Raw genomic sequence first — 13,929 nt, forward strand, 5'->3', positions numbered from 1 at the left:
GTGGCAGAGCTAGCCCAGGTCCTCCTTCCAGTAACTTCTGCCCTGCTGTCCATACAGGCTGCTGTGTGACAGCTCTGTGCTGCTGTGCCTCAAGAAACGGTTCCACCTGGGCCGCATCTATGTAAGGGGAACCACAGGGAAGGGATGTGGGCAGGGAGAGCTCCCTGGCTCCCCGAGGCTTCTCTTTATCCCTAGACTGGGGGTAAAGCCAGCGCTACCCGAGTCCCCACAAAACATGCATGAGAGGCCACTCTGGGGTGCATGAGAGCCTCTCATTTGTATCCCTCTGCCCCTTCTCATGAGAGCCTCTGCTTTATTTACCAGACTTTTGGGGGACCACTCCTGCTTGCTCTGAACCCCCACCAGCCCCTGCCTCTCTTCTCACCAGAAGTCTTGGCCAGCTACCATCCCAGGAAGGCTTCAAACACCACACCGTATGTGGCTTTGCCCCTTTGACTCTGTGCTTAATTTCCTGCGTATGCTGAGTGAGTGCCAGAGCCCGTGGGCACATCACTCATTCCTAAAAGGCCCAGACAACCATCCCTGGCACCTTCTCATGCCCCCTCCCTCCCCCCCTCCCCCGCTGTCCTCCTCCCCCTCCCAGGCACATCTTTGCCGTTGGGGTAGCAGCCTATAGCCTGTGTCAGAGCTCTGGACAGGACCCCTGCATCCTCCTGGGGTGAGTCCTGGCTGTCTTGCTTGCCTGAATCCATAGGCCACCCTGTCAGTCCCAGGCACTGCTGGGCAGCACTTAAGGAAGACCGTGAGGCCGTCCCAAGTGCCCTTGCATAGCACTTCTTTCTGATTTATCTCCACGAACAAAGTCTATTCTTTCTACATGTAGGAGGTCACTTCCATATGCTACCTCTCACTGCCTGGGCTCTGTGGGGCAGTCCTGCCTGCTCCCTCCCATCCGTAGCCCCTCCCTCCTACAGGGGCCACAGCGGCTCAGGGAAGACAGAGGCTGCCAAGAAGATTGTGGAGTTTCTAAGCAGTGTGAGGCAGAATGAGATTGACGCCAACAGGGCTCAGGTGAGGTCTGGCTAGAAGCAACTGGCCATTTCTCAGGCCATTTCCCCAAGCCTGTGTCTTCTCATGGGTCAGCCCCTCAGGTTTCCTCCATTTTATTTTATTCGTTTATTGTTGTTTGTTTGTTAAGATTTCTTTATTTATTATGTATACAATATCCTGCCTGCAAGCCAGAAGAGGACACCAGATCTCATTATAGATGGTCGTGAGCCACCATGTGGTTGCTGGGAATTGAACTCATGACCTTTGGAAGAGCAGCCAGTGCTCTTAACCTCTAAGCCATCTCTCCAGCCCTGTTTGTTTTGTTTTGGTTTTTGAGACAAAGTTTCTCTGTGTAGCCCTGAGTGTCCTGGAACTCACTTTGTAGACTAGGCTGGCTTCAAACTCAGAGATCCACCTGCCACTAACTCTTTCAACTTTTAATTTAAAAATGTGTGTGTGTGTGTGTGTGTGTGTGTGTGTGTGTGTGTGTGTGTGTGTGTATGACTTACTTGTTTGTTTGTTTTTATTTTGGTTTTTCGAGACAGGGTTTCTCTGTGTAGCCTTGGCTGTCCCAGACTCACTTTGTAGACCAAATTGGCCTCGAACTCACAGAGATCCCCTTGCCTCTGCCTCCCAAGTACTGGGAGTAAAGGCGTGCACCACCATGCCTAGCCAAAAGATTTATTTTTTTGTTTTTGAGGCAAAGTTCCTCTGTGTAGCCTTGGCTGTCCTAGACTTGCTTTGTAGACCAGGCTGGCCTCGAACTCACAGCAACTCACCTGCCTCTGCCTCCCGAGTGCTGGGATTAAAGGCGTGGGCCACCACAACCTGCAATGTATTTACTATGTATACAATTCTCTGCCTGCATGTACACCTGCCCGCCAGAAGAGGGCACCACATCTCATTCTAGATGGTTGTGAGCCACCATGTGGTTGCTGGGTATTGAACTCAGGACCTCTGGAAGAGTGGACAGTGCACTTAACCTCTAAGACATCTCTCCAGCCCCCTTTACTTTTACTTTTTAAAACAGGGTCAGCCCGGCGTGGTGGTGCACGCCTTTAATCCCAGCACTCGGGAGGCAGAGGCAGGCGGATTGCTGTGAGTTCGAGGCCAGCCTGGTGTTCAAAGTGAGTCCAGGACAGCCAAGGCTACACAGAGAAACCCTGTCTCGAAAAACCAAACCAAACCAAACCAAACAAAAAAAAAGACAGGGTCTTAGATGGGTGGTGGTGGCGCACGCCTTTAATCCCAGCACTTGGGAGGCAGAGGCAGGTGGATCCCTGTGAGTTCGAGGCCAGCCCAGTCTACAAAGTGAATCCAGGACAGCCAAGGCTACACAGAGAAACCCTGTCTCAAAAACAAAACAAAACAACAACAAAGCAAACAAACAAACAAAAAACAGGGTCTTGTGTAGCCCAAGGTGGCCTAGAACTTCCTATGTGGCTGAGATGACCTTGAACTTGTGATGCTCCTGCCTGCACTTCTTGGGCGCTAGGATTATGGGTGTGCCGCCACATGGTTTTATGTGCTACTTCAGATTGAGCCCAGAGTCTTGGGAATGGTATATGAGCCCTTCACAAATTGAGCTACACACTCAGCCCTTTTAGGTTTTTCTGGGTAGGAAGGGAATGGCTCTAATAGGATTGATCCCATCAGGGTCCACACAGCCAGCCGTTTAGAGGAGAACTTTCAGTGGGTGGGTACTACGGCCATCTTAGGGATTCATGAGTACCCCAAACCCTCCTCACACAGCTAGAGGATGTACTGCCCGTACTCAGCAGCTTTGGCCATGCCAAGACCATCCACAATGCCAATGCCAGCCGCTTCGGCCAGGAGTTTCGTCTCTGCCTGCTGCAGTGAGTGATGGGGGTCCGGTGGGCACAATGACACCTGTGATGTATTACTCTTTTTGGGAGTGGGGATACAGCCTTTGGCCTCAGTGCCTGGATTGCCCCTTTGGAAACGTGCCCCTGGGCATGCCTACCCTGTCTTTTGCCCATAGGGGGGTCATTGTAGGAGCCTCCGTGTCCCACTATCTGCTTGAGACCTCCAGAGTGGTGTTTCAGGTAGGGACCAGCCTCCTGCCCACTCCTCCCCAGCTCTTTTTTTTTTTTTTTTAGTTTTTTGAGACAGGGTTTCTCTGTGTAGCCTTGGCTGTCCTGGACTCACTTTGTAGACCAGGCTGGCCTCGAACTCACAGCGATCCGCCTGCCTCTGCCTCCCGAGTGCTGGGATTAAAGGTGTGTGCCACCACGCCCGGCTCCTCCCCAGCTCTTAAAGTGGGAAAAGAGGAGGAGCCATAGCCCTCAAGCCCTGCTCCCCACCAAGCCAGTTTCTCTACCCAAGGCCCAGGCTGAGCGAAACTTCCACGTTTTTTATGAGCTGCTGGCCGGGTTGGACCCCATGGAACGTGAGCAGCTCTCCCTGCAGGGACCTGAGGCCTACTACTACCTCAACCAGGTAAGGGCGAGGCTCTCACAAAGGGTGTGCCCAGACTCAGCCACGGCTTTCGGGATGCTGCGAGGTGTTACGCGCTGCCCCACTACAAGCCTGCTGTGCTCTGTAGGGCCGAGCCTGCAGGCTCCAAGGCAAGGAGGATGCACAGGACTTCAAAGGGCTGGTGAAGGCCCTGCGGGGGCTAGGCGTGTGTGCAGAGGAGCTGGCTGCAGTCTGGGCTGTGCTGGCCACCATCCTGCATCTGGGCAACATCTGCTTCTCTTCTTCAGAGGTGGGCTCCCCTGTGGGCAGGACCATTGAGCACACAGGCTAGGCAGTGGTGGTTTGCACAGTCAGGGCAATGGTGATGCCACAAAGCCCCGGGTAGCCTCTGAAAACAGGCAGATTCCCAAGTGCATAGATAAGGACAGCAGGCCCATCTGGTGGTGGTCAACTATGCCTCTAATCCCAGCAGAGAGGGAGAGGCAGGCAGGTCTCTGTGAGTTCAAGACTAGCCTGGTCTACAGAGTGAGTTCCAGGACAGCCAGGGCTACACAGAGAAACCCTGTCTCGAAAAATCACACACAAAAAAAAATAATAATAAAAAAAAACCCAAACAATCGGGGCATGGTGGCGCACGCCTTTAATCCTAGCACTCAGGAGGCAGAGGCAGGTGGATCGCTGTGAGTTCGAGGCCAGCCTGGTCTACAAAGCGAGTCCAGGACAGCCAAGGCTACACAGAGAAACCCTGTCTCAAAAAACCAAAACAAACAAACAAACAAAAAAACCAAACAAAAGAATGAAAAAAAAGTGAGCCCTAGTCCCTGTCCTTCTGTATCTTTCTTGGTGCCTTTTGTACTGAGCTGTCACCTTTAAGAAGAGCACCTGGAAAGCCGGGCGTGGTGGCGCACGCCTTTAATCCCAGCACTCGGGAGGCAGAGGCAGGTGGATCACTGTAAGTTCGAAGCCAGCCTGGTCTACAAAGTGAGTCCAAGATGGCCAAGGCTACACAGAGAAACCCTCTCTCAAAAAAAAAAAAAAAAAAAAAAAAAAAAAGAAGAGCACCTGGAGGGCTGGAGAGATAGCTCAGCAGTTAAGAACACTGACTGTTCTTCCAGAGGACCTGGATTAAATTCCCAACACCCACATAGCAGCTCACACCTGTCTGTAACTCCAAGATCTGACACCCTCACACAGACACACTTGTGTGAGCAGGCAAAACATCAATGCACATAAAATAAAAACAAATAAATAAAAGAAGAACACTTGGAGTTAACCAAGGAGCTCTGCCTGATGAGTACTGGGGAGATCCTGTTAACGCTTTTATTTTTATTCATTTATTTATCTTTGGTTTTTTAAAAAATATGTATTTATTTATTATGTATAGTGTTCTATCTGCATGTACACCTGGAGGCCAGAAGGGGGCACCATATCTCACTGTGGATGGTTGAGAGCCACCATGTGGTTACTGGGAATTGAACTCATGACCTCTAGCAGAGTAGTCAGTGCTCTTAACCACTGAGCCATCTATCCAGTCCCCATTATTTTTGTTTTTTTGAGACAGGGTTTCTGTAACGCTTTTTAAAAGAAACGTTATTTTAGGGCAACACAGCATCCCAAGGGTATTGTTTTCCCCCAAGCAATAAGCAGCAGAGGATCGGGAAGAGGGGGACTGGCTAGAACTGCCTAGCTACTGAGAAGAGACAGTCAGGACTCACACTCAGGACCTTCGGCCCCAGAGCCTGGCTCACTGCAGTCCAGAGCCTGGCTCACTACAGTCCAGAGCCTGGCTCACTGCAGTCCAGAGCCTGCCTCACTGCAGTCCAGAGTGCCTCATATGCTTCTGGCCCTTTCTTTTTTCTTTACTTATTTAGAGACAGAGTTTATTGTGTAGCCCTGGCTGTCCTCAAACTTACAGAGATCCACCTGCCTCTACTTCCCAAGTGCTGGGAGTAAAAGTGTGCATCACCACAGCTGGATGCTGTTGGCCTTTGAGTAGCGGGCAGCTGGCTAGATAAAGCAAGGCCTTGCCTGGCCCTGCCATCGCACAAACAAAGCCCTTTCCTCTGTCTAGCGGGAGTCCCAAGAGGTGGCTGCTGTGTCCAGCTGGGCTGAAATCCACTTGGCAGCCCGACTGCTACAGGTGCCACCAGAGCGCCTAGAAAGGGCAGTCACGAAGAGGGTCATGGTAAACCCAAAGGGTGCTGGGAAGGTGGAGAGAGCAACCTGAGGCACCCGTGAGTATGGGCCCGCCGCGCTGAGCATTTCTCTGATCTCCAGGACACACCCTATGGCCCTGTCTCCAGATCTCTGCCAGTGGAAGGTGCCATCGATGCCAGGTAACCTTGGGGATGGCAGAGTGGAGGCAGGTGTGGCACTGTGCTGGGCAAGGCTCACTTATGGTGCCTGCAGGGATGCCCTGGCCAAGACCCTATACACGAGACTCTTCACCTGGCTTCTGAAGCAGATCAACGTGCGACTGGCTCCATCGGTGGAGGCAGACAGTGTGGGCACCATCACTATTGTGGACGCCTATGGCTTTGAGGTCACCCATGGGAGGTGGAGGGGTGGGGCAGGTGGTGCCCATCTCACTCCAGCTCCTCCCTACACGGCTTTGCTAGCTCCTTCTGGAGTTGACTGGAACCTTGGTCGAGCGGGCGTCCCTGGGTAGGGATAAAGAGGCACCAGGATGGAAAGGGAACGGGTCCCACATCTTGGGCCTTTGGAGTCGGTTGAGTCTGGCAGGGACCTTAGCTCCATCTGCATGTTCTTTGGAGGGGAAGACCCCCACTGCAGGAGGCTATCCCAGCTGTGTCCCCTCTGGGAGGGGCTGGAGCACACTACAAGCCCCCCCCCCCCAGAGCCGCTGTATGACCTCACACAGCTAATTAACCCTTCTGAGGTCAGTGCCTCCACCAGTAAAGTAGGCAATGTTAGCAGGCCTTGCTCTCCACAGATGGAATCCTGCCCAGCTCTATCTTGTCCTGGCATTGTTTCTGGAGAGTTCTGTGCTGCTTGGCTGTATAGACACACATGGCCACCCCGGGCTGGGACTGCCACCTCTCACATATGGAAGAAAGAAGCAGAGCTTCTCAAATCTTCCAGAACTACCACAGTGTTGCCTCCTTTTCAGGGGGGTGGGGCTAGCTATGATGGGGCTCAGGAAAAGGAGAAGATACCCCACCCTCAGTTCCTGGATGGGCACTGTCTCTTGCCCTGGGTGTTCTGCCCTCCTTAGAATATCCTTGACGACTGCCTTGCTCTGGGAGGGAAGGATCACACGCATGCGTGCTCTGGTGTGCGTTTGCGGGAGTGCATGGCTATGCTAAGGTAGTGGCCTGCTGGGCTTGTGGTTGTCTGCTGAGGCTGCAGAGGAAAGCACCTGAACAAGGCGGAAAGGCTTCCTGGAAGTGGCAGCCAGGGGGAACCTACTGACGAGAGACTATGGGATTCTGAGGGCCAGCAAGCTAGATAGCAGGAAGAGGCACCGCACCACCCCTACCACCCCCTCCACCCCCTGTACCCCCTCCACAAACTCACAGCACTATTGGAGCAGGGGTGTGGAGAGCTGGAGGGAGGGCTGATGCATGGCTGAGGCAGGTCCACGCTGACCTGTAGAGTACTGCACCAGATCCTTTGGAGTTGTTCCTCTTGGCTCCAGGGCATCACTACTTGTAGAGCCCTGGGGAGAAGGGAGGGGGAGCCCCACTTGCTGTGCACCTCCGATGCAGATCTGCCCCCCCCCCCTTGTTCACTTGCGCTAGGCACTGCGGGTGAACGGCCTGGAGCAGCTGTGCAGCAATCTGGCCAGCGAGCGCCTGCAGCTCTTCTCCATCCAGAGGCTGCTAGCCCAGGAGGAGGTAAGGGAGCCAGCCGGGCGCAGATGTTGCAGGTGACACAGGGACTGCCCCGAGCAGAGGCCAAAGCAGTTCACCGGAAGGTCCACCCCAAAGCCCCCTTTCCGCTGTAGGTGGGACAGGCTTAGTCCCTCTTAGCCTCCGTTTACACATGTAAGAGGACAGTCTCTTGTGCAGCTCTCCCGCTCCAACGAGTGTGGGTTGTTAGTTAGCAAACGCTGGTTGTTCCTAGGAGGAGTGCCAGCGGGAGCTGCTGAGCTGGGTGCCTGTCCCCCAGCCTCCCAGGGAGTCTTGCCTGGACCTTCTGGTGGGCCAGCCCCACAGCCTCCTAAGCATCCTGGACGCCCAGACACAGCTATCCCAGGTGAGAGCACTCAGTGACACTCAGGGTCAGGGAATCTTGGGGTGGGGGTGGACATGGGGGTGGGGGACAAGTCCTAGGCTCCTACCGAGTACTTGCCAAACATTTAATTGTCTGTGTCTGGACGTTTTGCCTACATGTATGTGTGTATACCATGTATGTGCATACCCGGTTCGGTAGAAATCAGAAGATGTCGGATCCCCTGGAACTGGAGTTAGGAAGGTTGTGAGCTGCTGTGTGTGTGCTGGGAGCAGATCCTGGGTCCTCTGGAAGAGCAGCAAATGCTCTTAACCACAGAGCCATCTCTCCAGCCCCTTTGTTTTGAGACAGGAAGTCACGTGTACAGTCTAGGCTGGCCTTGAACTCGTGATCCTTATGCCTCCACACCCCAAGTGCTGAGATTGTAGGCAGGCACCACCAACAGCATGCTACAAACGCTTCTTGGGCTAGTCTCTGGCTATCGTGGGTAAATACTCCTTGTGACAAAGCAGCCTCTGCCTCCATATATTTGACCTTCTGGAGAGAGCAGCAGACACTGTTGACTGTCAAGTGCAGTCAGTGTGACTGATCTGTCCTCGACACTAGACTGAGCTGCAAAGACTCCAATGGTACCTGTGGTACCCTGGAGTGAGGGAAGATGGGATGGATTTGTGGAGGAACCACTCTAAGGGAAAAGGTCAGAGACAAAAGATTCAGCTTTTTCCTTCCTGGAGCCTGGGAGAGTGGGAGAGAAATGTTAAGAGCTGGAGAGATGGGTTAGAGGCTAAGAGCAATTGTTGCTGTCACAGAGGACACAAGTTCAGTTCCCAGCCACATGGGGGGCTCACAGTTCCAGATCTGATGACCTCTTCTGACCTCCATGGGCACCAGGCACACATGTGGGGCACATACAGACATACAAGCATGTGCTCGCACGTGCACGCACACACACATGCCACACACATACACACACACATTAAAAAGTAAATAAATCGGGCTGGAGAGATGGCTCAGAAGTTAAGAGTACTGTTTGTTTTTCCAAAGGTCCTGATTTCAATTCCCAGCAACCACAGCCAGGGCTACACAGAAAGACCCTGTTTTGAAAAAAAAAAAAAGAAAGAAAAAAAAGCTGGTGTTGTTGGCGCAAGCCTTTCTCTGTGAGTTCAAGGCCGGCCTGGTTTACAGAGAGAGAGTTCCAGGGCAGCTAGAGCTGTTACACAGAGAAACCCTGTCTTTCGAAAAAGCCAAACAATCAATTCCACCCGCCCCCTAACCTCATGGTGGTTCACAATTATCCATAATGAGATCTGGTGCCCTCTTCTGGCAAACAGACGTAAATGCAGGCACAATACTATGTAAAAAATCTCTTTTTTAAAAAGTAAAGAAATCTAAAAAATAAATAATTAAAACTTCCCCTCCTGCCTCTACTTCCTGAGTGTTGCAATTAAAGTGTGCACTAGCACACTCATGTGCAGTGCTAGGCCAGGCAAGCACTCCCAACTAAGCTACACTGCTACTATCCTATACACCTTTTTGTTGTTGTTTGTTTTTGTTTCTGTTTTTCGAGACAGGGTTTTTCTGTGTAGCCTTGCCTGTCCTAGACTTGCTTTATAGACCAGGCTAGCTTTGAACTCACAAAGATCCGCCTGCCTCTGCCTCCCCCCAGTGTTGGCACTAAAGGCGTGTGCCACCATGCCTGGCTAAATAATTAATTTTGAAAATTGTAGAGGAACATGGCTGCTCTGGCAAGAGATCACATCCAAAGATCTTCTAGGTCTGTGTGATCCAGCTGGAATACGAACACGCCTTTAATCCCGGACACAGAAACAAGCAGATCTATGTTCAAGGCCAGCCTGGTATAGAACAAGTTTCAGGTTAAAAAAAAAAAAAGCTTAGGTCCAGGCATGGTGGTACACGCCTTTAATTCCAAACAATGGAGGTAAAGTTAGTTTGTAGAAAGAGGTACCCATGTTTGAAAGTGATATCTAGCCGGCCGTGGTGGCGCACGCCTTTAATCCCAGCACTTGGAAGGCAGAGGCAGGTGGATCACTGTGAGTTCGAGGCCAGCCTGGTCTACAAAGCGAGTCTAGGACAGCCAAGGCTACACAAAGAGACCCTGTCTCCAAAAAAGAAAAAAAGAAAAGAAAAGAAAAAAAGAAAAAGAAAGTGATGTCTAATAATTCAGTGGCAGAAAAAGTGCCTAATCAGAGAAGGATCTGACAGAATAGGATATGCCCAACTCTCTCTCTCTTCACAGTGTGTGTGTGGAGAGTTTTACAGTGAGCAGTTGAATGGGAGAACAGGCTAGACACCAGCCTGTGAAGACAGAACCAACCAGGGAACGAGAAGGAGCCAGAAGATTCGAGCAGATTGCTGGAGTCAGTTTGAGGCCAAGCAGAACAATTCAGAGGCTGGGAGAGGAGGTTGAGCGAGGACGGCAGAGCTGAACCCAGAACTCAGAAAGAACTAGAAAGGGTGAGCTTGTTCAGCAGTAAGTCTCAGAGGCTGAAAACACTGTGGGCCTAGTATGGAGGCTAGAAGCTTCCAGGACTAGGCCTAGGTTAGCAGACAAAGGCAGTGAGCCTCCCAGACAATCACGGCTCAGAGGTTAAGAGCACTGACTGCTCTTCCAAAGGTCCAGAGTTCAATTCCCAGCAACCACATGATGGCTCACAACCATCTAGGATGGGGTCTGGTGCCCTCTTCTGGCCTGCAGATGTACATGCAGGTAGAGCATTGTATACATAATAAATAAATAAGTAAATAAATAAATATTTACATTTTTAAAAAGTTTCTTTTACAAAAAAATTTTAGGCTGGATGTGGTGGTGCACATCTTTAGTCCCAGCATTTAGGAGGCAGAGGCAGGCAGATCTCTGTGAGTTGAAGTCTGGCCTGGTCTACAAAGCGAGTCTCTAGGACAGGCAACGCTACACAGAGAGACCCTGTCTCGAAAAACAAAAAAACAAAAGCAACAACAACAAAAAAGCTAATGGCTTCAGTTTCTAGTTTCTAGATTCTAATATAAACTCCACCTGACCTGGGTGGTGATTGGCAAGCACCAGCACTCACAAGGTGAAAGCAGGAGGAATGTAGGTGGGTGCAGGTTTGAAGCCAACACAGTCTGATGCAATTAAAAAAGAAATAAAAGCCAGGCTGAGCTAGGCAGTGCAGTCCAGGCTAATCTGTCTCCTACAATAAGTAAATAAGAATCACAGACATGGGGCTGGAGAGATGGCTCAGCGGTTAAGAGCACTGGCTGCTCTCCCAGAGGTCCTGAGTTCAATTCCCAGCAACCACATGGTGCCTCACAATCACCTATAATGTGATCTGATGCCCTCTTCTGGCCTGCAGGTGTACATGCACTGTATGCATAATAATAAATTAGGGCTGGAGAGATGGCTCAGAGGTTGAGAGCACCTTCTACACTTCCAAAGGTCCTGAGTTCAAATCCCAGCAACCACATGGTGGCTCATGGCCATCTATGGTGAGATCTGATGTCCTTTTCTGGCATTCTGGCAGAATACTGTATAAATAAATAAATAAATAAATCTTTAAAAAATAAATAAAAGAATCGCAGATGCGTGGGTGGGCATCTTTGTGGAGTCACAGGAACACGTGTGGGACTCAGACCTTAAGAGAACTGGGGCTGTAGGGTAGACACCAAAATAAGGTGACTCTGGGCCGGCAATAGGGCCCAGCTGGAGGAGGGCTTGCCTAGCAGTCACAGAGCCCTGGGTTCGATCCCCAGCATGCCAGGTGTGGTAGCGCCGTTCTACAGAATCTGAGACAAACAACGGCCATCTTGGGAAGTTAAGATGTGCCTCTTTGCAACAGATCATCCCAGGGGGGCTGTTAACTGTTTGCACACCTTCACAGAGGGGTGGGGTGGGTCACAAAACCTTCCCCTGAGTGTCAAGGAGATTCCCCATCCAAAACATGGCAGTGCATTTCCGCCTGGGCCTCAGGCCACACCCAGTTCTGACTGTTAGCTGTGTATACAACGTTCTGCCTGCATGTATGCCTGTCCACCAGAAGAGGGCACCAGATCTCACTAGATGGTTGCGGGCCTTGTGAGCCACTCCCGTTCATGCTGGATTGTTTTGTTGGTTGCCTCTCAGCCCTCATTGCTGGCCTCTGGAAAGGCTAGCATTTATAGGCCAGGGACACTAGGGAGAAGGCTTCATTTATGCATCTATAGGAGAGCAGTCACCCCTGCTGGAGAAGGCTTTCTGCAGAGGAGCGTGTGCGCGCACACACACACACATGCATGCACGCACATGAGTAAGTAATCCCTCACCTGTGCTAGATAAGCCTGGTAAACTAACTGGCTCCAGAGTGAACTTTGGTAGAATTGTACCTTGGTTTCTCCCTGGGACCTTAGGAGAGGGCGCAGATGTGGCCCACTCCTCCCTTGAGAAAGGATTTTGACAAAGGTCACATCTGTAACCCCAGGACTCTGGAGGTCAGGACGTCTCATTCTCGGCCACATGGTGAGTTGGAGGCCAGGCTGTTTTGTTTATCTTTAATCCAACCTTTAACCCCAGCATCCTGGAGGCAGAGGCAGGTGGATCCATGTGAACTCAAAGCCAGCCTGGTCTACACAGGCAACTGTCCCCAAACAAAACAAAGAAATCTTCTCAGCCGGGCGGTGGTGGCACACGCCTTTAATCCCAGCACTCAGGAGGCAGAGGCAGGCAGATCGCTGTGAGTTTGAGGACAGCCTGGTCTACTGGTCTACAAATCAATTCTAGGACTGCCAAGGCTAACACAGAGAGACCCTGACAAAAAAAAAAAAAAAAGAAAAGAAAAAAGAAACCTCACAGGTGTTATGTGTATGGGTGTTTTGATTTTGTGTTTGTCTGAGCACCATGTGTGTACCTGGTCCTGAAGAGACCAGAAAAGGACATCGGAATTCCCGGGACTGCAGTTACAACCCCAAGCCACCATCCATGAGAGGGCTGGGAATTGAAACTGGGTCCTCTGACAGAGAAGCCAGTGCTTTTACCCACTGAGCCATCTTGCCAGCCCTGAGGGTATATGAAGTAACTTGTAACAACTTGTTGTCACATCTGGGGGGGGGGGTGGAGGTGGCTCCTGAACCTGAGGTGACACTGACTTTCTCAAATACGACCTGGTTGTTCAAAATATAAAGTCATGAGGAACGGAGTGCCCTTTATAGGGGCTCAGCTGCAGAGTAAACGGACTCTCCCTGCCTGAGGAAGAAATCTGGGGGGACAAATCTCCCTTTGTTTAGGGTGTGTGGTGATGAGGTCTTCATGAGGGAGCAAGGTCCAGGTAGGAAATGGCAAGCATGGACAAAGCTTGAGCCAAGTGTGGCTCTTTCCTCAGGCCACGGACCACACTTTCCTGCAGAAGTGCCACTATCACCACGGTGATCACCCGAACTACTCCAAGCCTCAGCTGCCCCTGCCTGTCTTCACAGTGCGGCACTATGCGGGGACCGTCACCTACCAGGTATCTGCTCTCTGGCACAAACTCCAGGGTGAATCACTAAGGCTGTGTCATCTTAGTGTCTGCCCCTCCCAAGCTGAGTCACCTACCAGGTGACAATGTCAGGGAGATTCCCCATCCAAAACATGGCAGTGCATCTCCACCTGAGCCTCAGGCCACACCCAGTTCTGACTGTTGTGTATACAACGTTCTGCCTGCGTGTATGCCTGTCCACCAGAAGAGGGCACCAGATCTCACTATAGATGGTTGTGAGCCACCTTGTGGTTGCTGGGAATTGAACTCAGGACCTTTGGAAGAGCAGCCAGTGCTCTTAACTGCTGAGCCCAAGTTGTCATCTCCTCCTCTTCCTCCTCCTCCTCCTCTTCCTCCTCCTGTTTTGATGTTTTATAATTGGTTTTGGTTTTTTGTTTGTTTGTTTTATTTTGGTTTTTGTAGATAGGGTTTCTCTGTGTAGTCTTGACTATCCTGGACTTGCTCTGTAGAGCAGGCTGGCCTCGAACTCACAGTGACCCACCTGCCTCTGCCTCCTGAGTGCTCGGATTAAAGGCGTGCGCCGTCACCCGCAGCTGATCTAGTTTATACAGCATAGGCACTGTTCACGGTGGGCTGGACCCTCCCATATCAACCATTAAGCAAGAAAACGTCCTACAGACTTGCCTACAGGCCAATCCTGTGGGGGTTGAGGTTCCCTCTCCCAAGGTGCCTCTAGCTTTCATCAAGTCAGCAAAAACAACAGCAACAGCACAGACCTCGCTCTGTGGCCAGTGCCTGCCTTGTGAATCTGGAAGCCTCCCGCTGGTCTTATCAAGGT

At 51.4% G+C, this 13,929-nt stretch overlaps 1 protein-coding gene across 1 annotated transcript in view; it reads left to right on the top strand.

Annotated features, from left to right (window-relative positions):
* Window positions 1-13,929, top strand: part of MYO15B (myosin XVB) — a 45,849-nt gene that overhangs the window by 5,584 nt on the left and 26,336 nt on the right. Inside the window, exons 2-14 of the mRNA XM_084747844.1 lie at window positions 58-121; window positions 325-434; window positions 605-679; window positions 936-1,032; window positions 2,764-2,867; window positions 3,014-3,077; window positions 3,358-3,471; window positions 5,522-5,635; window positions 5,728-5,786; window positions 5,860-5,992; window positions 7,212-7,307; window positions 7,537-7,668; window positions 12,996-13,121. Of these exons, the coding sequence (XP_084603970.1) occupies window positions 58-121; window positions 325-434; window positions 605-679; window positions 936-1,032; window positions 2,764-2,867; window positions 3,014-3,077; window positions 3,358-3,471; window positions 5,522-5,635; window positions 5,728-5,786; window positions 5,860-5,992; window positions 7,212-7,307; window positions 7,537-7,668; window positions 12,996-13,121 (1,288 nt within the window). The remainder of the gene's footprint in view (window positions 1-57; window positions 122-324; window positions 435-604; window positions 680-935; window positions 1,033-2,763; window positions 2,868-3,013; window positions 3,078-3,357; window positions 3,472-5,521; window positions 5,636-5,727; window positions 5,787-5,859; window positions 5,993-7,211; window positions 7,308-7,536; window positions 7,669-12,995; window positions 13,122-13,929) is intronic.

This window comes from Acomys minous, assembly GCF_964271855.1.
Source record: "Acomys minous genome assembly, chromosome: 12".
In the NCBI taxonomy this organism is placed as follows: Eukaryota; Metazoa; Chordata; class Mammalia; order Rodentia; family Muridae; genus Acomys; species Acomys minous.